The sequence below is a fragment of the Orycteropus afer genome, unplaced genomic scaffold (assembly GCF_000298275.1).
Source record: "Orycteropus afer afer isolate SDZICR_OR568_19922 unplaced genomic scaffold, OryAfe1.0 scaffold00025, whole genome shotgun sequence".
Taxonomy (NCBI): Eukaryota; Metazoa; Chordata; class Mammalia; order Tubulidentata; family Orycteropodidae; genus Orycteropus; species Orycteropus afer.
This window is the reverse complement of record NW_006921612.1, coordinates 7,635,394-7,656,777: the sequence shown is the minus strand read 5'-3', so window position 1 is coordinate 7,656,777 and position 21,384 is coordinate 7,635,394. Positions and strand designations below refer to the sequence as shown.

Sequence of the window (21,384 nt, the reverse complement as noted above, 5' to 3'; positions counted from 1 at the left end):
AGTCATTGACAAAAAACAAAGCACTAGGAATTGATGGAATACCAACTGAGATGTTTCAACAAACAAATGCAACACTGAAAGTGCTCACTCATCTATGTAAAGAAACTTGCAGGACAGCTTCCTGGCTAACCAGCTACAAAAGAATTGTGCCCATTCAAAGAAAGAAGACCCAACAGAATGTGGAAATTATTTAACAACATCATTACTATTACATGTAAGTAAACTTTGCTAAAGATAATTCAAAAACAATTACAACAGTACATCAATAGGGAACTTCCGGAAATTCAAGCTGGATTCAGAATAAGAATGAGGGATATCATTGCTGATGATACCTATGTTTTATTGACTATGCAGAGGCATTTGACTGTGTGGATTATGGATAAAATTGCAAAGAATGTGAATTCTAGAACACTTAATTGTGCTCTGTGGAAGCTTGTACATAGACCATGAGTCATTGTTTCAAGCAGAACAAGGGAAGACTATCATTTCAAATCAGGAATGGTGTGCATCAGGGTTGTATCCTTTCACCATACTTACTCAGTCTGTATGCTGAGCAAATAATCTGAGAAGCTGGACTATATGAAGAAAAACACACCATCGGGATTAGAGGAAGATTCATTCACAACCTGTGATATACAAGTAACACAACCTTCCTTGGTGAAAGTAAAGAAGATTTGAAGCTCAAAGACTGCTATAGCCTTCAGTATGGATTACACCTCAACATAAAGAAAACAAAAATCCTCATACCTGGACCAATAAGAAACATCATGATAAACAGAGAAAAGATAAAGAAACAAAGATGTTCTGTTAAATTTTGAAATATTATCCATCATATATGCAGTTAAACTTGCTCACAGGACAGAAAAGTTCTATATAACAGTTGCATGCTTTCAGAACACCAATATTAAATATGTGCAGAGAGAAGGGAAAAAGCATCCATTTTCAGTTAGAAAAAGTGGCCAAAGATTTCATTTTCCTTGGTTCCACAGTGAGTGCCCATGGAAGCAGAAATCAAAAAACGTATTACATTGGGCATATCTGCTACGAAAAAGTCTTTGAAAGTATTTAAAAGCAAAGCTGTCACTTTTGAGAACTAAAGTATATCTGCTCAACCATGATGTTTTTAATCATCTCTTATGCATGTGAAAGGTGGACAATAAGGAAGACCAAAGAAAAATTGATGCCTTTGAATTATGGTGTTGATGAAGAATATTGAATATACCATGGACCACCAGAAGAGTGAATAAATCTGTCTTGGAAGAGGTACAGCCAGAATGCTCCTGAGAAGTGAGGATGGTGAGATTTTATCTCATGTACTTTGAACATGTTGTCAGGATGGTCCAGTCCCTGGAGAAGGACATAATACTTGGGAAAGTAGAGGGTCAGCAATAAAGAGGAAGACCTTCAATGAGATGGATTTACACCATGGCTACAGTAATGGGCTTAAACATAACAATGATTGTAAGAATGGTGCAGGATCTTTGGTAGTATTTGTTGCTGTTATACATAGGGTTACTATGAGTCAGAACCGACTCATTGGCACCCACCAACAACAACAGATGTGAATCTAGGGGATAAGTGGGAAGGAGGCAGTACTTACCTTGGATCATTGTAATACTTGAGACTAAGAAAGCCTTTTCACAGAATTTCTACTTGAAGTCACTATCCTGTCATTTCTTCTGTAGAAACCGTATTTGTAAATAACAGCATGTTTCAACTTTATTCCCCTAAAGTGTTTTTATAATTTTGGCTGCTAAGAACAGGTTTGGGTACATTCTTATTCCCTCTCTAATTACTTTTGATAAAGTTTTTTGTTATTTAGAAAAATATTTTTAACGTATTTTTCCTAAACTGAAAATAGATACATTTTTCCTTCTCTTTGCACATACTAGGAGCTCTGGTGGCATAGTACCTAAGGCATTTGACTGCATATACTTGCTCTTTGTGTTCTGAAAGTATCATATGTAATTGTTATCTATGACTTTATTGTCCTGTGAGCAGTAGTTTAATTGCATGGAGTTGTTGTTGTTGTTATGTGCCCTCAAGTTAGACCCAACTCTTAGCGAGCCGTCCTTGGATTTCCCAGGTGGTATCACTATGGAAGTAGATTGCCCAACCTTCCTTCCAAGGAGTGGCTGGTGGGTTTGAACCGTCAGCCTTCTGGTTAGCAGTGAAGTGCCTTAGGCACTATGCTACCAGAGCTCCTATATGATGGATAACATTTTAACAGAACCTCTTTGTTTCTTTAAGTTTCCATTTGGATCACTGTGGAGCTTTGCCCTGGTTTCTACAAAAGACAAGTTTCAAAGGAAGAACATTTATGACTCATGCAACGAAAGCTATTTATAGATGGCTTCTTTCAGATTATGTCAAAGTTAGGTAAGTTGCTTTATTAGGTTTGCATGTGCATTTGGCTCTATGTGATACAATTCAAGACATAGCCTCATTTGTGTTTTAAAATGGAGTGTGCTCTTTTGTTCAGTAATTTAGTCATTCAGTTATAAATCACTGAACACGCATGATGTACCTCACACTTTCTTGGCCTTTGAGACTTTATACCTTTTAAATTTTTGTGACTTAAGTGAGTTACAAGGTATAATAGAAGTACTCTGTAAGTAACAATTCATAGTTTTATTAAAATTTAAAACCAAATACATTACACAGCAATATATACTGAATTCTTATTTTGGATTATTTAATCAAAGAAAACTGACTATTTTAAATGAAAAAGTGAGGACATTGTAAGAACTTCTCTACAAGAAAGAATGAAGCGTTTTTATGATACCTACAGTACAAGTTATTAACTTCAAGAGTTTATGTATATTCCAGGGATATCTAAGATGCAATTTGTTATTCTTCATATGTAAATACAAAGGAGTAGAAGGGTTATCATGATAGTAATATTAGTTAATTAAATAATGATTACCACATACCAGAAACAGTCCTCAGTTTTTAACATATATTAATTAGTTTAATCTTCATACCAAACTGATGATAAATGTTCTGTTATAAACCGCGTTTTACAAACAATGAGACTGAAGCACAGAAAAATAAGGTAATATGTCTAAGGTATCACACAGCAATAAGAAACAGCTGGGATTTGAACTCAGGAATCTGGTTCCAGTGTCTATATCCTTACCCACTATTCTGTATTGCTTCTTAGAAGAATACCATAGTCAGGGAAAAGTTAAGCTAGATTTTATAAAGAAATCCTTTCATATTCCAGCATGAGATCTCTGCTGTGGTTCAGTATATATGAGTGAGGTGTATCTCTTGGTAGTGTTAGAGTAGGAAAAAAGCTTGAGAAATACTATCCTAAGAATACTTTTTGCTTAGTGTCTTAATTTACTGTGTGCTTTGCTTAAAATCAAGCTTCTTAGCTATATACATTAAACCTTTTTATTATAACTGCAGAGTAAAAACAAAATACAAAATGTCTAAGAGCTTTTAAATAACATAATCCATACTTACTATATTTTTAAGCAGTGTCTTCTTGGATGTGCCATACAGAGACAATTTCTTTGAATTCAAAGACATAAGAAAAACTTAGCCTGATTCATTTTGTTGCCATCTTTCAAAATTTAGTAATATATCAGCGGACGACATGCTGTATACTGAAACAGATTTGGAAGAGAGCATGGACAAAATTGAAACTATCAACTTTCATGAAGTTAAGGAAGTTGCAGGAATCAAGTTTTGGTGTTACCATGCAGGCCACGTTCTTGGAGCTGCCATGTTCATGATTGAGATTGCAGGTGTCAAGGTATTATCTAACTGGCCATTTTTTTCTCTAGGAGAAATCAGTACAAAGCTGTATAAAAGAAAATTTCCTAAGACAGCGTGTCAGAGCACTGAAACATGAGATAAATATTAAATTGATGCTTATTGCTTTTTAATATCGTAGTTCATATCTGTTACAATACTTTCTATATCAAGACAATTTCATGTGGTAAACTCAATACACAATGCAAATCACTGCCATAGAGTCAGATCCAACTCATAGCAACCCCTCCTTGGGTTCTGAGGCAGTATGATTACAGAAGTAGATTGCCTAACCTTCCTTCCGAGGAGTGGCTGGTGGTTTTGAACTGCCAGCCTTCTGGTTAGCAGTCACATGTCGTAGGCACTATGCCACCAGAGCTCCCAGAATTTACAATGGTTTCCAGTTAAGGTTTGTACTGAGAAAAGAGTGAAATACCATTTCAAACAGTAAGTTGCTTAACTCTACTATAGAATTGATCGCTTTTCAGTTGAGAGCTGGTTAAGGAAGAGCTGTCTTTGTAGCTATTTCCATTTAAAGTTAAGACATGATTTTTATATCTCAAAGGTAATTGGCTTAAAATACATCCTACACTGATAAGGCCTCTTAAGGAAGAAAAACCATTCCCAAATGGGATTATAGCCACAAATTTAGGTGTTAGAATTCACAACTCATATTTTTAGGGGACACAGTTCAATCCATAAAACAACCCAAGTGTCCATCAGCAGATGAATAGATAATGGGATATATCCATACAGTGGAATATTATTTAGTTATAAGGAGAAATGAAGTTTTGATACGTGCTATGGCATTGGATGAGTAAAATAAGGTAGACACAAAAGGACAAATATTGTATGGTCCCATTTATATGAAATATCTAGAATAAGCAAATGCATAGAGACCATAATTTATTGGTGGTTACTAGGGGTAGGTAGGAGGGGAATATAGAGAGGTACTGCTTAAAGGATACTGAGTTTTTGTTGGGGGGTGGTGATGGTTGCACAACATGTGAATATAATTAATGTCATTGAATTTTACACATTAAAAATGGCAAAATTTCTATTTTACAAATAATACAAATTTTACAAATAAGTTCTCTTACAAATAAGTTCTGTATATTTCTATATAACAGAAATTTAGAGGGGGAAAAAAATCACTTAGGGGGCTTTTAAAAACATACCCATTAAGCAAAGGACATGAATAGACACTTCACCAAAGAAGATACTCAGGCAGCCAATAGACACGTGAAGAATTGCTCATGATCATTAGCTTTTAGAGAGGTGCAAACCAAAATAATGGTGAGATATCATCTCACTCCAGCAATAATGACAAAGTTCAACAAGACAGAAAATCACAAATGCTGGTGAGGGTGTGGAAAGATAGTAACTCTCATACACTGCTGGTGAGACTATAAAATGATACAGCCACTGTGGAAAATGATATGGAGCTTCCTCAAAAAGTTGGAACTAGAAATACCATTTGATCCAGCAATCTACTATTAGGAATATATCCTATAGAGGTGAGATCCAGGACATGAATAGGTATGTATCCACCCATGTTCATTGCAGCACTATTCATAGTAGCAAAGACATGGAAACAACCTAAGTATCCATCAACAGATAAGTGGATAACCAAACTGAAGTACATACACATAATGGAATGCTATGCAAAATAAAGAATAATGAATCCCTGAGTTACCTGATAATGTGGATGAACATGGAGGACATTATCCTGAGTAAAAAATGGTCAATCAAAGAAGGACAAGTAACTGTATGAGTCTGTTATTATAAAAAGTCAAGGAAAGGTTTACACAGGGAAGGAAATTTTCTTTGTTATCAGGGAAGGGAGGGGAGAGGAAGGGAAGGGAGGGAAAACCACTAGCTAGTTAAGAGACTATTGACTTGGGTGAATGGAAAGGCAATATAACAAAAACATGTGACTAACACAGTATCACTAAAAAAAGGATGACAGAGAGGTGCACAAGAGGAGACACCAAAGGTAAATACTATTATATACATGATACTGAATTACCAGAAATAACAAACCATCTATAGATGGATAAATAGGTGGACAGGCAATATGACCATAGGTAGGCAAACAGGAATGACCACATACAGGTTTGGCAGATGATGTTCCTATGTACATGTTTGTATGCACTATGAAGATATCCATATATATATATGCTGTAGAGCTAACAGGACAAAGTTAAGGTAACTTCTTAGCCACAGCCAAACACCTTGAGGGAATGAGTTGCTAGGCTCGTGGACTCAGACTCAACTGACACAACATAGTACACAAAAACATTGTTCTACATCCTACTTTGGTGCATAGTGACTAGAGTCCTAAAAGCTTCTGAGCAGCCCTCTAAGATGCAACTATTGATCTCTCCTCATCCGGAGCAAAGAAGAATGAAGAAAATCAAGGATGCGTGGAAACAATTAGTCCAAGGGATTATGGAATCATGGGAACCTAAGCCTACACAACCCTAAGACCAGAAGAACTAGATGGTGCCTGGCTACCAATGAAAACCACTCAGAAAGGGATCAAAATTAGAGATCCTTCATATAGTGGGATAAAAATGTAGAACAAAATTCAAAACCATAAAAACGACTGGGATTACTGGTCAGATGGAGTTTGCTGAAACCCTCAAGACTATGGTCTCTAGTCACCCTTTGGGCCTGGAATTGAATTCATTCCTGTGGCTTAACTCTCAGCCAAAGAATAGATAGGCCTATGAAATGAACAGTTACACCAGGGAGATACGCTTCTTAGAAAAATCAACCAGGGGAGATCAGAGTGGCAGCATTCCTGCAGGGAGAAAGGTAGGGAGGCAAGAATATATGGGAAAGAAGGATACAGGACAATGGTAACCACAGGGAGGAAGTGGGAAGAGAGCTGTTACCTTGGGATTGTAATCAGTGTCACAAAACAAAGTGAATATGAACTGTTGAATGGAAAATAAATCTGTAAAATTTCACCCTAATCACAATAAAAAGTTTAAAACAAAAACAGCTTTGAATCAAAATCTGGGGGTGTGACTCATACCATTTATTTATTTGTTTTAAGTTTTCTAGGTGATTCTACTGTGTAGCCAGAGTTGAGAACCAATACTGTAGTGTAATATTGTCCTACATTTTTGCAGGTATTCATATATTTGAAAATTTTACACACAAAATTGCACCATATACTGTTAAGTCATTTATTTTTGCTATCTGTCCAAGGGCATAAAGTGTAAGCAAAAAATAGCACAAATGCAGGTTAAATTCTCATTTGAAATTTGATGCCAGTCCTGGTATCATTTTATTTTCCATTTTAGACAGTACTTCCATATACTTTGGTAGATTTCTTTTTTTATCATATTCTCCTCTCTTGTAAGAAGTTCTTAGAACTTCTCAAGTTTGTTAATACATAGATTAGGGATGATTCTGGGAATATAGTATTCCTGTTAAGTTAGATTGAATAGTTAAAACACTGAATGGCTTGGTGACTTAACTAATGTGTAGATTTTTAATTAGACGTAAGTGTTATATCTATATTTCATCAGTTGTAGGCAATTATTTTTTCAATTAATTTTTAGATGTCATGAGCTTAATCTATTCAACAGCAAAATGCAATCTTCCAAAATTCTAACTTACCAGCTTTTTTTTCACAGCTTTTGTACACAGGTGATTTCTCAAGACAAGAAGATAGACATTTAATGGCAGCTGAAATTCCTAATATTAAGCCTGATATTCTTATCATTGTAAGTATCAGTGTACTGTATTATAAATAGTGTAATGTAAATAACATTTTTTCTGTGGGAAAAATATTATGATCTCATTTTCGTAATACTTTATTGGATATAAAGGTATCTGGCTTTTTAGTATAAAATTTATTTTGAGGTTTTTCTCTGCAGTGCAGGTCCACATTCTTGCTATTAAATGTATGCTTTAGGCACTGTATCACCAGAGCTCCTGTATTAACTCTGGTGTAATACCAAAAAAGAAAAAAATGCTAAGCCATCTTTAGGCAGGTTATTTTATAGGGGGTGTACTCTTTCCTTGTCTCTTAAATATTTTTGTCTAAGTGCAGTACCTTGAATACATAGGACGTCTTAAGAGTTATGTATAAATGGTGTGGCCTTTCTGTCTTTGCTGTAGTAACTATCTTTTGGCTCTTAGCACATGCTAACTTGTCATATTTTTCATCATTTTAAATATATGTCCTGCATGCCCACCAGGTTTTGAGTCCCAGGAGAAGAGGAAAAAACTGTACAGAGGCTCTTTTTGTGTTGTGTGGGAAAGGGGCAATGAATAAATGGTTAGAAACAAGTATTCATAAATGTGTAATTGTAAACAGTGGGGTCAGGAATTGGTTAAGAAATCTTTTGGACCTGTGATCAATATAAGAACATCAAATATATTTGTTCAGAATGGAAAGCTGCCTGCTTTTCTCCCAACCACCTGCAGCATCCATCAGCTGCCAATTGTGAGGGCCTAGTGTTGTGATCTAAGCAACATGTAACTAGTTTGGGTTTGCCTTGGTTACTCAGCACATAAATTGACCCTAATGTAAGGTAAGGAAAGATTTATTATTTTTAATACTCAGAAAAAAGTTATTTGCATGTTATCTGGTATTATAGAGGAGTGCTTCAAACTTTAATGTGTATGAATTATCTGGTGATATTGTGAGCAGGCAGATTCTTATTCATTGTGGGGCCTAAGACACGGCATTGATAACAAGCCCCTAGGTCATGTCAGTGTCCCTGCTCAGAGGACCACATATAGCAAGGCTTTAGGCGATATTCTTAAATGGAAGTATAAGAAACAATGTCTATTTCTACATTATAGACTTCCATAGGAATGTGAGAAATAGGCTTTTTTCCTTCATGGAAATCAGAATGGTTAAAAAAGATTGCAGAATTATCTTGAGGAGGATATGTGTTAAGATACATTTTTGAATGATTTCCTGATTCTATTTTCTGAAAGATTCTTACTACTTACACAGATCTGAATTCCAAAATTCTTATTTGGTCTTCTTTCCAATTACAGTGTTACAAAATATCAAGTAAATGTCATGTTAATGCAAAAATGAATCCCTTTATCTCATTGATGATGTATAACTTTTACATTTTTTGGGGATCCTCAGTCTGTGTTTCATGCTTCTAACATGTTATTTAGGAATCTACTTATGGGACCCATATCCATGAGAAACGTGAAGAACGAGAAGCAAGATTCTGTAACACTGTTCATGATATTGTAAATAGAGGGGGCAGAGGTCTCATTCCTGTCTTTGCTCTTGGAAGGGCTCAGGAGCTGCTCTTGATTTTAGGTATGCCTTTTCTTTTATTTGGGAGATTATCAAAATCTCAAACTGCCATTATATCAAAATAATACATGGCCTGGGATAAGTCATTCAATGTCTGTGTTTCAGATTTTCATTTTAAAACAGGTTTGGTGCTAGCAAAAACCCAAGGAACCAGCCACTCATGCACTGCCACCAGGAAAATAAGTTGGCGTACCTTTTTGGTTGCCAGCTTACTTACCAATCAGCATCAGAAGTCTTAAACAAAATGTATATCCTTTAACCCAACAGTTCTACCTCTGGGAAACAACTGGAATATACAGAAAATTTTGTTAATAATGGGTAGCCATCACTTTAGTATTTTTTTTTTTTTAAGTTACATCAGTAAATACCACACCGTAAGGAAAAGTCATGTTACAGACAAGTAATTACATATTTCACATGAAATAGACCCAAAATATAAGGTTCAAAACAGTATATATTCTGACTCTAGTTGGGTAAAAATATCCAGATGTCTGGACGAATATTAAATCTGCATAAAACCAACCAAACTCACTACCATCGAGTCGGATCTGACTCATAGCGACCCTTCCTTGGGTTTCCGAGGCAGTATCACTATGGAAGTAGATTGCCCAACCTTCCTTCCTGGGAGTGGCTCATGGGTTTGAACTGCCAGCCTTCTGGTTAGCAGTCAAATGCCTCAGGCACTACACCACCAGAGCTCCCTAAATCTGCATAGTGGGAAAATAAAATATTTTTTATTTTATGCTTTTTTTTCCATTTTCTAAATACTTCAGTGAATATGTATGACTTTTTGTAATAGGAGGAACAGTCAGTGTCACTTATTTTTTAGCATACGTTTGGACTTGATCCCTTCTAACTTAAACATTCTATGCTTCTATTTGGAGAAAGCACTGTTCCTAAAGAACAAATTATAGATGCCTTATATTTATATAGCTTCAATATGAAGAGCTGGAAATTATCACATTTTAAGCTCTTATTCTCAGTTCTGTTTGATAATATGGATAAAAATTATCCTTGTTACAGTGAAAAGAAAAACAAGGAAAGATTGACTATATGACCCAAGATCAAAGGTAAATCTGTGACAGAGGCTGTAAAAGACAATACTTAACTAAATGCAAGGTTTTCCAAATTCTAATCTAGTCCAGTCTTCTCTTAGTCTTGACTTGGTCTTCTTTTCTAACTGCAAGTCAAATCAGTGCTTAGAAATCTTAAGATGAAAAGTCTTTATAACAAGTAATATGAAGAGCAGAGGAGGTTACGAAGATGAAACATGTAGTCATTATCAGATTAGGTTGCCAGATTTAGCAAATAAAAATATAGGACACCAAATTAAGTTTTAATTTCAAATAATAATTTTTAGTGTGATTATATCAAATATTTCATATATATTTTTATACTAAAAATGTTTTACCTGGGCATTCTGTGTTTGATCTGGCAACCCTACTATCAAAGCATATATAATGATTCATTTTGTGAACTAGGACAGCTTTCTGCAGTTGTTTGCTCCTTTTTCTCCATTTGCATTCTTGCTCGTAATACACTAGAAAAACCAAACCTATTGTCATCAAGTCGATTTCAACTCGTAGCAACCTTTTAATGTAGTAGAGTATTTCAACTCATAGCAACCCTTTGAATGTAGTAGAGTATTAAGAGGATAGCCATTAGGGTCACTGATTTCAAGTCTCATCTACACTTTAACCATATGACGTTGGGCAAGTTATTCCATTTCTTTTTAATATTTAAAATTTATTCATAAAAATACACATAAAAAGTAGGAGATATTGACCTCAGGATGGAGAATGCTTTTCAGGGTATATGAGAAATCATAAGCATATGATGGAAAACTTAGATACCATTCAAAAATTTAATTGCATCAAAAAAATATGAACAAAATAAATCAGGGCAAATCAGGAAATATGTAACACATGACTGAAAAACAGTTACTATCCTTACAAAGAATGATCACTTACCATATTTTTGTATGTATGTGGGTTTTTTTTTTTGCCAACTGTGCCCTCCCCATGAAGTATTTTTATAAGTATGTGTGTTTGGGTTCTCTAGAGAAGCAAAACCAGTAAAGCTTATACAGAGAGAGAAAGAAATTTATCTTAGGAAAATGGCTCACACACTTATGTTGTTGTTATGTGCCATCAAGTCGAACCCAACTCATAGCGACCCCTCCTTGGGTTGCCGAGGCAGTATCACTATGGAAGTAGATTGCCCAGCCTTCCTTCCAAGGAGTGGCTGGCGGGTTTAAACTGCCAGCCTTCTGGTTAGCAGTCAAGTGCCTTAGACACTATGCTACCAGAGCTCCTCACACACTTATAGAAGCTGGCATATCCTAAGTTCTTGGATCAAATGTCAAACTGGAGGCTTTTCCCGACTCACGCAGCTGCAGGGGCTGAGGCTCTCAAGGTTGGCAGGCAGTATACTGGCTGTTGACTCCAATGAATGACGAATCCAAGATCTCCAGGCCAAATGGTGGATTATTCACTCATGGACAGTTGTAGGCAGCCCAACAGAATCCCGATCCACAGAAGAGTGTCTCTTTTCCTAGGATGTCCATAAATATACTGGAAGCAGCCCACACCTCTAGGGAAATTTCCTTTCAATGGATTGGCTGCTCAGAACATACACATCTGATGCTATTATGGGAACAACCCACATCAAAATTGCTTAAACCACACAGAATTGAGTTAAACCACACAGAATCCAGCCAAGTTGACACACAGCTCCAACTATCACAGTATGCTATGCTAATTTTTTTACATGTTGCTATAAAAAAAATTAGCATAGCATGGTTATGAAGATACCAGGGGGCAGTGGGCCCAAAAAAACATAAAGCACATTAAAAAAAAAAAACTAACTGCTGTCGAGTTGGATCTGACTCAGAATTGACCCACTGGCAATGGGTTAATAGTTAAATGATGTCTTTTGACCATACTGTACTTACACAGTTTTGAGATTTAATGAAGGCTTTGGTGGCACAGTACCTAAGGCATTTGACTGCTAACCAGAAGGCTGGCGGTTCAAACCCACCAGCCACTCCTTAGAAGAAAGACTGTTGCGCCCAGATCTTGAATCCTCAAAAACCACCAAGGAGCCGATTCCGCTGCAAAAGCATGTTGTTGTTGTTGTTGTTGTGTGCCATCGAGTCGGCCCCGACTCATAGTGACCCCTCCTTGGGTTTCCGAGGCAGTATCACTACGGAAGTAGGATTGCCCAACCTTCCTTCTGAGGAGTGGCTGGTGGGTTTGAACCGCCAGCCTTCTGGTTAGCAGTCAAGTGCTTTAGCCACTATGCTACCAGAGCTCCTGCAAAAGCATAGGGGTTGTTTATTCAAGCTTGAGCTCAGACCCCCAACTGTCACCGACTCAGCAGTTCAGGATTGAGAGCCCTGAACTCAGGGGTAACAGGGTTTTTATAGGGGTTACAGCAGAAATGAGGAAGTTTCCATCAGAAAATTACAGGATTGGTTGACATTTTTCAAGTTGCTATTTGTTCCTACTTGATTGGCTCTGTCTTTGGGGCCAAAGCCACAGACTGCCATTTCTAACTATTTTAGGTAAGGTATTTTCTTGCTGTTTACTGATTGGTTGTTGCTAGGGAGTATCGATGAGGTGGGGGTAGTCAGGACTCCTTGTGGTTTTTCCAGTAACTAAAGCACTGAAGCGTGAAGTAAATGCTAAGGCATATTGCAAAATGGCTACATACTTAAAAATGGTTACATACAGGGTGGTTATATAGAAACATGGTCTCACAAGACTAGGCAATCTACTTAGGGATACCGCCTCAGAAACCCAAGGAGGTGTCTCTATGAGTCAGAACCAACTCAACAGCAGTGAGTTTGGGGTTTTGGGGTTTTTTTTTTTTGTTTTTCCTTTAAAATAAGGAGCTCTGTGATGCAGTGGTTAAAACATACGGCTGCTAACTAAAAAGTTGTTGGTTTAAACCCACCAGCCGCTCCATGGGAGAAAGATGAAACAGTAAAGATTTATAGCCTTGGAAACCCTGTGGGGCAGTTCTGCTTTATCCTGTAGCTCAGAATCAACTTGATGGCAGTGGGTTTGGTTTTGGTTTTGGTTTTGGTTTTGGTTTTGGTTTTCTGTTAAAATAAGACTTTCTTTGAAAGTATATTGCCAACTGTTTTCATTAGTTATCAGACACTATTTGCATAATCATTGTTATTTAAACTGTCACAGATTCTACTGTCTCCCTGGGTTAATAATAGTCTATTATGCATTGTAAACTGACACCAAATCAAACCTCCATATTTTTGGAGTATGATCACAGCATTCTTTTTAGATCTTACACTAGTACTTAGAAATAAGTTTTAGTTTTGTAGTTTAAATGTAACTTTAAGTTAGTAAGGACAGGCTAATTTTTCTTAAAATATAGTTATATTTTAATGTCTTTGCTATTGCCTATTCCCACATAATCAAGTAATGTTTGTTTTTTGTTAAATCTCTCTCTAGATGAATACTGGCAGAATCACCCAGAACTTCATGACATTCCAATATACTATGCATCATCTTTGGCCAAGAAGTGTATGGCAGTGTACCAGACATATGTAAATGCCATGAATGACAAAATCCGCAAACAGATCAACATCAATAATCCCTTTGTATTCAAACACATTAGCAATCTCAAGGTAAGTGCTTGTGGAGGAGAGAAAGTTGGACAAAATGCAAATAAGTCATTAGTTCTTAGAGGTCACCTGTAGTTGACCCTGTGGCTGAATCCTTCCTGTTAGAGTCTTAACTATTCTCTACCTAGCTGACTCATAGTGACCCTATTGGACAAAGCAGAACTGCCCCATAAAATTTTCAAGGCTGTAATCTTTGCAGAAGCAGACTGTCACATCTTTTTCCTGTAGATCAGCTGGCAGGTTTGAAGCACCCCCTTTAGGTTAACAGCCAAACCCTTAACCACTGCACCACCAGGGTTGGAGCTCAGAGGTTTACATTTTTAAGAATGATACTTAAGCTGCCACTCTTTGAATTTCAAGGCCTTGCTACTAAAAATTCAGAATCTCATGCCTCATCCCGGATCTATTGAATCAGAATCTGTATTTTAGCAAAGGATTCTCTAGGTGATGAGTATGTGCATTAAAGTTTGAGAAACACTGATCTTAATTGAAGAACAGCGGTTCTCAAACTTTTCTATACAATGAAACCACCTAGGGAGTTTTAAAAATCATGATGCTGGGGATGAACCCCCACACGAATTAAATCAAAATCCCTTGTGGGTAGTGTTGATTATAGGGATAGTTACAAAACTCCAGGTGGAGAATCCTCGATAGAGAAGGTAAACAAGAAGAATAATCTTAAGCAGCAGATATAAACAAGGAAAGGAAATTTCCTTTGGCTACCAGAAGCTTGGCTGTGGTGACCATTGTTGTGTAAGAAGTTTAAGTCATAGGTTATTGTGTAATTATATTTGAAATCATCGTATTTAAGTTTACTAGAAGTTTTTATCAGGCAATTATTATAATAGAGAGCTAATAATAGATAGTGTGAGGCTACAGACCAGTAAGTTATTTGTTCGAAGGGAGACAAACCAGCCCCTAAAAAACTTGTTATTTGTTCGCTCTTAAAAGCCTTGCTCAAATTCGTATTTCAAGCTTACTCTTATAAAAATGTTGTCTGTGAAGAGTTTAGTAATATTTCTCTATGTAAACATTAAAATGTATGAAGGTTTGTCTTTAAATTTAATACTTTCTGAGCAATAGTACTCTAAGACAAGAGAAAGGAAGGCTTTCAGGTTTTCCTAATTATTATTCCCTCTTTCTGGCTTAAGGACACTTCTCTCAACTATGGACTAGGCTAATGGTTCTAATGGCCCTTTAGCTGCCAATAGAAAGTTTTGAAGATCAATGTCATTGACTGCTTTTTGTTACTTTGTTTTTGTCCTGAAGGATTTTATCTTAAGAATAAATAAAGAAATGCTCAGGTTTGTCATGCATAAACTAGGTTTAGTTTATGCCAGGTAGTCACGGCAAGGCACTAAGACCTCAAGACATTTTTGCACTAGAGAATCAAAATTGACAATTACAGTGTTAGTTTAAATGTTAGAGTCTGAATCTTTGGGCTTTAGGCTTTTACCTTTAACAAATGGTCTCGGGGAGGAGATTTTACCACTCCTCAAACTTAGGTGCTCCCTGCAGCTAGGGTCTGAGGTTGCTTGTGAGCAGTATCACAGCAGGCTTCAAGACTTCAGACGGAGACTCATAGAGACCTTTCACTTCTGTTTTCCACAGAAATGAGCAGAAATCCATGGATATGTAAACCCTGTGTGCTGTCATCACCAACTATAATTCGTTTATTATATTGACAATTAAGGGCATTGTTGTATGGCATATGTATATTTTGTTAATTTATAGAGATTTGAATTATTGCTAATCAGAGCATGGCATGTTTGTGTTCTTATTTACTACATAGGTTTCAAGGCCAAGTTAATTAGTTAAATTATGGAAATTATTCTGTGACATGTTTACATCTTGTTATAGAGATTTCATTGTTACATTATGTGGTGGTTATGTGTGTGTGTGTCAGCTTGGCTGGGCCTGGTTGAGTGGTTGGGCAGCTGGTGGTAGTTATTCCTCATGATGAGACTAGCAATCAACTCTATGGTAGGATCTACCACAAATAGCTGAGTAACTGCCTTTGGGATGTGGTCTGCTTCCTATATATAAGGAGAAGCCTTGAGAATGGTCTGTAGTTTGTGGCACGCTTGGACCCTGCATGTAGCTGTCTCATTATTCATTGGCTTGCCATGTTCTGCCGACCTTGGAACTTACAGTGGATTTGAATTAATGGCCTGCCTTGTGGTTTGGTAATATCAGGACTGTGCCATTTTATTTGTCGATCTTGGGCTTGTTAGCCTCAGCACCTAGTAGCTGCCTGAGTGAAGAGATGCCTCTAGCTCCAGTGGACCAGGAGCAACAGGTGGAGCAGAAGCCTAAGGTTGAGGGGCTTTCACACAGCCCCTAGAGCCTGGCACTTTGAACTCGGACTTCTAGCCTCCCGAACTGTAAGAGAATAAACTCCTATTTGTTAAGGCCATCCCATTTGTGGTATATATTCCTGCCAGAGCAGCACCAGGTAACCAAAACACATTCCATTATCACAGAGTACAGGTGCACAGCCCAATTTAGGTGAGTTATTTTTGACCTATGTTATCTATTTTCAAAGTTAGAACAATTTTCTAACAGTTTACAATTAATGGTTAAAGGGCATTATAGAATGCACATTTGTATTTCTAACTTCACGTTATAAGTAACATAAATGGGTTCAGCAATGACATGTCCAACAAGGGGCTTATCTGTAAAATTTATAGAAAACTTCAGTACCTCAACATCAAAAAGACAAACAGTCCAGTTCAAAAATGGGCAAAGGGCATGAACAGACAGATCACCGAAGAAGATATTCGGGCAGTAAACAAACACATGAAGAAATGCTCACGATCATTAGCCATTAGAGAGATGGAAATCAAAACATCAATTAGGTTATTATCTCACTCCGGCAATAATAGCAAAGTTCAGCAATACAGAAAACAACAAATGTGATGAGGATGTGAAGAGGTTGGACCTTTCATACACTGCTGGTGGGACTGTAAAATGGTACAAACACTTTGGGAAATGGTATGGCACATCCTTAAAAAGTTGGAAATAGAAATACCATTTGATCCAGCAATCCCGCTACTCGGAATATATCCTAAAGAGGTGTGATCTGGGACATGAATAGATATATGTACACCCATGTTCACTGCAGCACTATTCACAATAGCAAAGAGATGGAAACAACCTAAATACCCATCAGCAGATGAATGCATAACCAAACTATGGTACATTCACACAGTGGAATACTATGTATGCAACACTAAAGAATAAAGGAATTGGCAGAATACCTCATAACGTGTATGAACTTGGAGGACATGATGCTGAGTCAGATAAGTCAGTCACAGAAGGACAAATATGGGTCCACTATAATAAAAGGAAAGGCTTACACACACATGGAAGGAAACTGTTGGTTACCAGGGAGGGTAGGGAAGGAGAGGAAAAATTGCTAGATAAGTAAGAGACACATTTTTATTTGGGTAAAGGTAATTATATAAAAAGAAAAGGAAAAAAAAAGTGACATATATTGGTATTTAAAAGCATTATAGAAACACCATAACAGTGTAAAAAGCATTATAGAAGCATACATAATAGTGATTTATAAATATGTGGTTTAAGAACATTATAGAGTCAGATGTGGTTAGAGGACATACAGGAAGCATACATAACAGTTTTCCTGTCATTCCAGCCTGAACTGTTTAGGAAATGTCAAGACCCTTTTGATAATGTGATTAATCCTTTTACCTAGTTTTGTGTCATTCTTAAATAATAAATAAAGAATGCTTGCTTTGTCATTAACATGCTTTTCATCATTCTTTTTTCTCTTTCAGAGCATGGATCATTTTGATGACATTGGTCCTAGTGTTGTCATGGCTTCCCCGGGTATGATGCAAAGTGGCTTATCCAGAGAGCTATTTGAAAGTTGGTGTACTGATAAAAGGAATGGTGTCATTATAGCAGGATACTGTGTAGAAGGGACACTTGCCAAGGTTAGTTAATAATCTTAGGCTTTTGTGCTATTTGTAATCAGAATTGCACAGGTGGCTGTATCCTCAGAGGATTTTCTACTGAAATAATTCTTTAAATAATGCAAGTTTTGATTTTAAAAAATGCAGATGAGAATAAGTAGCTAGAGATGTTCAAAAGGTTGAGTATTTCCACACACTATGAATGGCATAATAAGATCCCCACGTGATTGGCATGCAGATTAAAGTTAAGAGACGCATTCATCTGGTTGCATGTAAAAAACAGGAACATATTTGAGACACACGTGAATGCTCTCATCTGTTGAAGAAGAGGTTTACTAATAAATAATTCTTTTTGAAAAGTTGTGTAATGTGTTTGGGTTAACTGCTTATCTTCCCATTGGTATGAGATGGTTGATGTTAACTCTAAGGGATATAGATATTGTAGAAAATATTTGCAAAACTTTCAAGAAAATTTCTGAACATCCAAACATCATGTTTACTTATCTCCACTTATCTGTAACTTCTGTTTTTTTATTTTTTAAAAATACATTGCGATTCCCAACTGTGATCAATTTCATTACTTTACCATATTCAATGAAATCTTTTAGAGAAAAATATTTAAAATAAATTTCTAGAATAGAGATATCAACCTACAAATTCTTAATCTAGGAAGTAACTTTAAAGCAGGACAGTAATTAGCCATACAAGTTTGCTTTTCTAAGAACAAGACTAATAATTTCCACTGTGACATTCCACATACATTGGTTTTTAGTTAATCTGCTTAATTTAAAAGTTTACTGGACCAAGGAACTGAGTTTTTGACATTTATTAAATCAATAATGGTAGAATGAATTTTGTGCTAAAAGTCCTAAATTTTTAACATGAGAGTTTATGACTGCATGAAAAAGTGTAAAATGTACCCTTTCTTTTGTAAGTGAATAGTTTTTTTATTTCTTTCCTTTTTGAACAGCATATCATGTCTGAACCTGAAGAAATCACTACCATGTCTGGACAGAAGTTACCACTGAAAATGTCTGTTGATTACATTTCTTTCTCTGCTCACACAGATTACCAGCAAACCAGTGAATTTATTCGTGCTTTGAAACCTCCTCATGTGGTTAGTCTGTGAATTTCATTTATAATATTTTAAAAAGAGCATAGCCAAGAAACTTTACAACAGCCACTCCACAAATCAAACGCCACCTTCTGTTAATGTAGTGCTTTATAAACAAAGCATTGTCACTTATACCTGGGTTTGACTTTACACTAGCTCCCCTCTGAGTTAGGCAAGTTATGCATTTCAGTTTCCTTCATTCTTACTTAGATCTACTAAAGCCAGTTCCACTGTTTTTCCATTATATTTCCCTGCCTCCCCAATAACTTAACAGCACAGGCTTTAGAAGCAGGCTGATTGTGTTGAATCCCAGCACCATCCTGTCCTTTCCTTCCTGTGTACCATGGGGCAAGTTACTTAACCTTTCTGTGCCTCATTTGTAAATGGAGATAATAATAGTATCTACCACATAATATTATTGTAACCACTTAATGAGAAAAGATATATCTCAACCATATAATATGCTGCCTGCTACATATGCATAATAATAAATGTGTAGTGCAGGGATAATTTGCAAATAGGAGAAGGCCCAGTCATTTAACTTAATTTTAAAAGTTTAAAATTTAAAAAGATATGAAATACCAATTTCATAACGCTTTATAAATATATTTTTAAGTATAACATTTATATTGTTAAATTTCTTGCAGTTATAAAAGTAGTAATTATATGTTTTGGTGGAATTGGGGACAAGAGTAAACTTGAAAAAATATTTATTTTTAATTAGATACTTATGGAAGATGTATCCATAGAGAAGTATCCATAGATAGAATATCCTTCCTGAATGTATTACAAATTAGTTTAGTGGAAAAAGCCTTTTGTTAGTTTTCAAGTTCTTCTGACATGATAGCACTCATAAGTATTTGCTGCTGGCTTTTAAGGAGCACATTCTTTGGTAAAGAAAATCATTCACCTGCCTTTAAGCATCACAGCATGTGGAGTTTAGTTACAGGGTAGACTCCTCACAAGTGTTTTCTAGTGTATGTGGCTTAGGGGCTGCAGTAAACAAGCTATACCACCACCTTACTCTCAGTCCCATTCCCTCTGATTGCTTTTGTGTGTTCTGTCTCTGTACTTAATAGTTTAAATCTCTGTATTGAACTTGATGCATACCTTCTTTTAATAACCAGGTCTAGCAAAAATTTATAATGATAAAATACTACTTTATTAGAAAGTAGTAGTAGTAATAATAAGTAACACCAAAACTGTTGCCAGTGAGTCAGTTCTGACTCATAGTGATCCTATAGGGCAGTGTAAAACTGCCCCATAGGCTTTCCAAGTCTAATCTTTATGGGAGCAGACCGCTGCATACACTATTATTTATTAGTTAGCATTTATTTATTGAGTATTTTCATGTACCTGGCGTTGTACTATTGCCAAAGGGGCAGGGAGGCTGCATCTTCTGACTTCTCTAACCCCACAAGAAGAAGACAGTATCACCATCAGTAGCCCAATGCCTGTCCCTGAGAGGGCAGGCATGCTGCCTCCCTCCAGCTCTTTCACCAACCCTGATACCAACTGTTCCTCCTGTAGCACCCACCACCTCTCTGCTGGGTTTGATAATTCACTGCAGTGGCCACACAGAACTCAAAAATTACAGGTTTTATTAGGGAAGCTATAGGCTACAATTTAAGTTCAGGAACACACTCAGTCTCTCTCAGCCTGCTGTCTCTCAGCCGACAGTCTCTCTTAGTCTCTCTCTCAGCAGTGCATGTGTCTTGGTGTCTCTTTCCCAGCAATGCATGTCTCTTGCCTCTCTCTCTCTCAGCAATGCATGTCTCTCACATCTCCCAGCTAGCAATGAGAGATCCCTTCTGCCTCTAGGAGGTCTCCTTTTGAACCTGGCAGTGTGACCAAACTAACCAATCCCAACATCAGAATTCTATACAACTGAGAGAGAGCAAACTTCCCAGAAAATTAATTTATGCTGCTCCCAACAGAAACACCCCAGGTAGATAATTTTAACCATTAAGAGCTACTCAGTTGTTCACGGCAAATCCCACCATGGAGTTTATAAGACTTATGGCTAGAAAAGCCACGCTTTTATAATTTACTATACCACAGCTATTATTTTATATGATTCTCACAACTAACAACTGTTATGTAGATGAGAAAATTAGTATGTTAAGTGACTTGCCCAGGGTTACACAGCTAGTAAGTGTCAGTAACAGGATTTGTGTCCATGCAGCCAGGCTCCAAAGTTTGGCTCTTCACCACTATGCTATGTGCTTCTGCCTACTAGTTACACTGGATGTGTTTCTGTTAGCCCAAGACAAGAAATAATCCATAGTACTCTATAGGTTAAGAATTATAATGTATATTTTTGTAGAATACATGTTATAAAACTAAAGAGAAAGAGACTAGTAGCTAATGCAATAGTTACAAATACTCTTTCAAAGCTTTTAATTTATCCTGAAATGTTTTATTTGGTATTGCTTTAATAAAAGAAAATATCAGAAGTCACTTTTTTTTATCCACAAAAAAAGTTTATGTTATGATTTATAAAAAAGCTCTTTTAAGTGTGAAGGGATGGTCGCTGGGAGGAGGTAACTATGGGGAGGAAGTGGGAGGGGAGCTGCTGCATTGTAAATTTTGGTCAATGACATGAGACAAAGTATAT

The 21,384-nt window shown here is 36.6% G+C and overlaps 1 protein-coding gene across 1 annotated transcript in view; it reads left to right on the top strand.

Moving 5' to 3' along the window:
* Positions 1–21,384, top strand: part of CPSF3 (cleavage and polyadenylation specific factor 3) — an 86,616-nt gene that overhangs the window by 5,597 nt on the left and 59,635 nt on the right. The window contains exons 4-10 of the mRNA XM_007935110.2: positions 2,251–2,379; positions 3,586–3,763; positions 7,413–7,502; positions 8,920–9,070; positions 13,543–13,718; positions 17,516–17,674; positions 18,624–18,770. Of these exons, the coding sequence (XP_007933301.1) occupies positions 2,251–2,379; positions 3,586–3,763; positions 7,413–7,502; positions 8,920–9,070; positions 13,543–13,718; positions 17,516–17,674; positions 18,624–18,770 (1,030 nt within the window). The remainder of the gene's footprint in view (positions 1–2,250; positions 2,380–3,585; positions 3,764–7,412; positions 7,503–8,919; positions 9,071–13,542; positions 13,719–17,515; positions 17,675–18,623; positions 18,771–21,384) is intronic.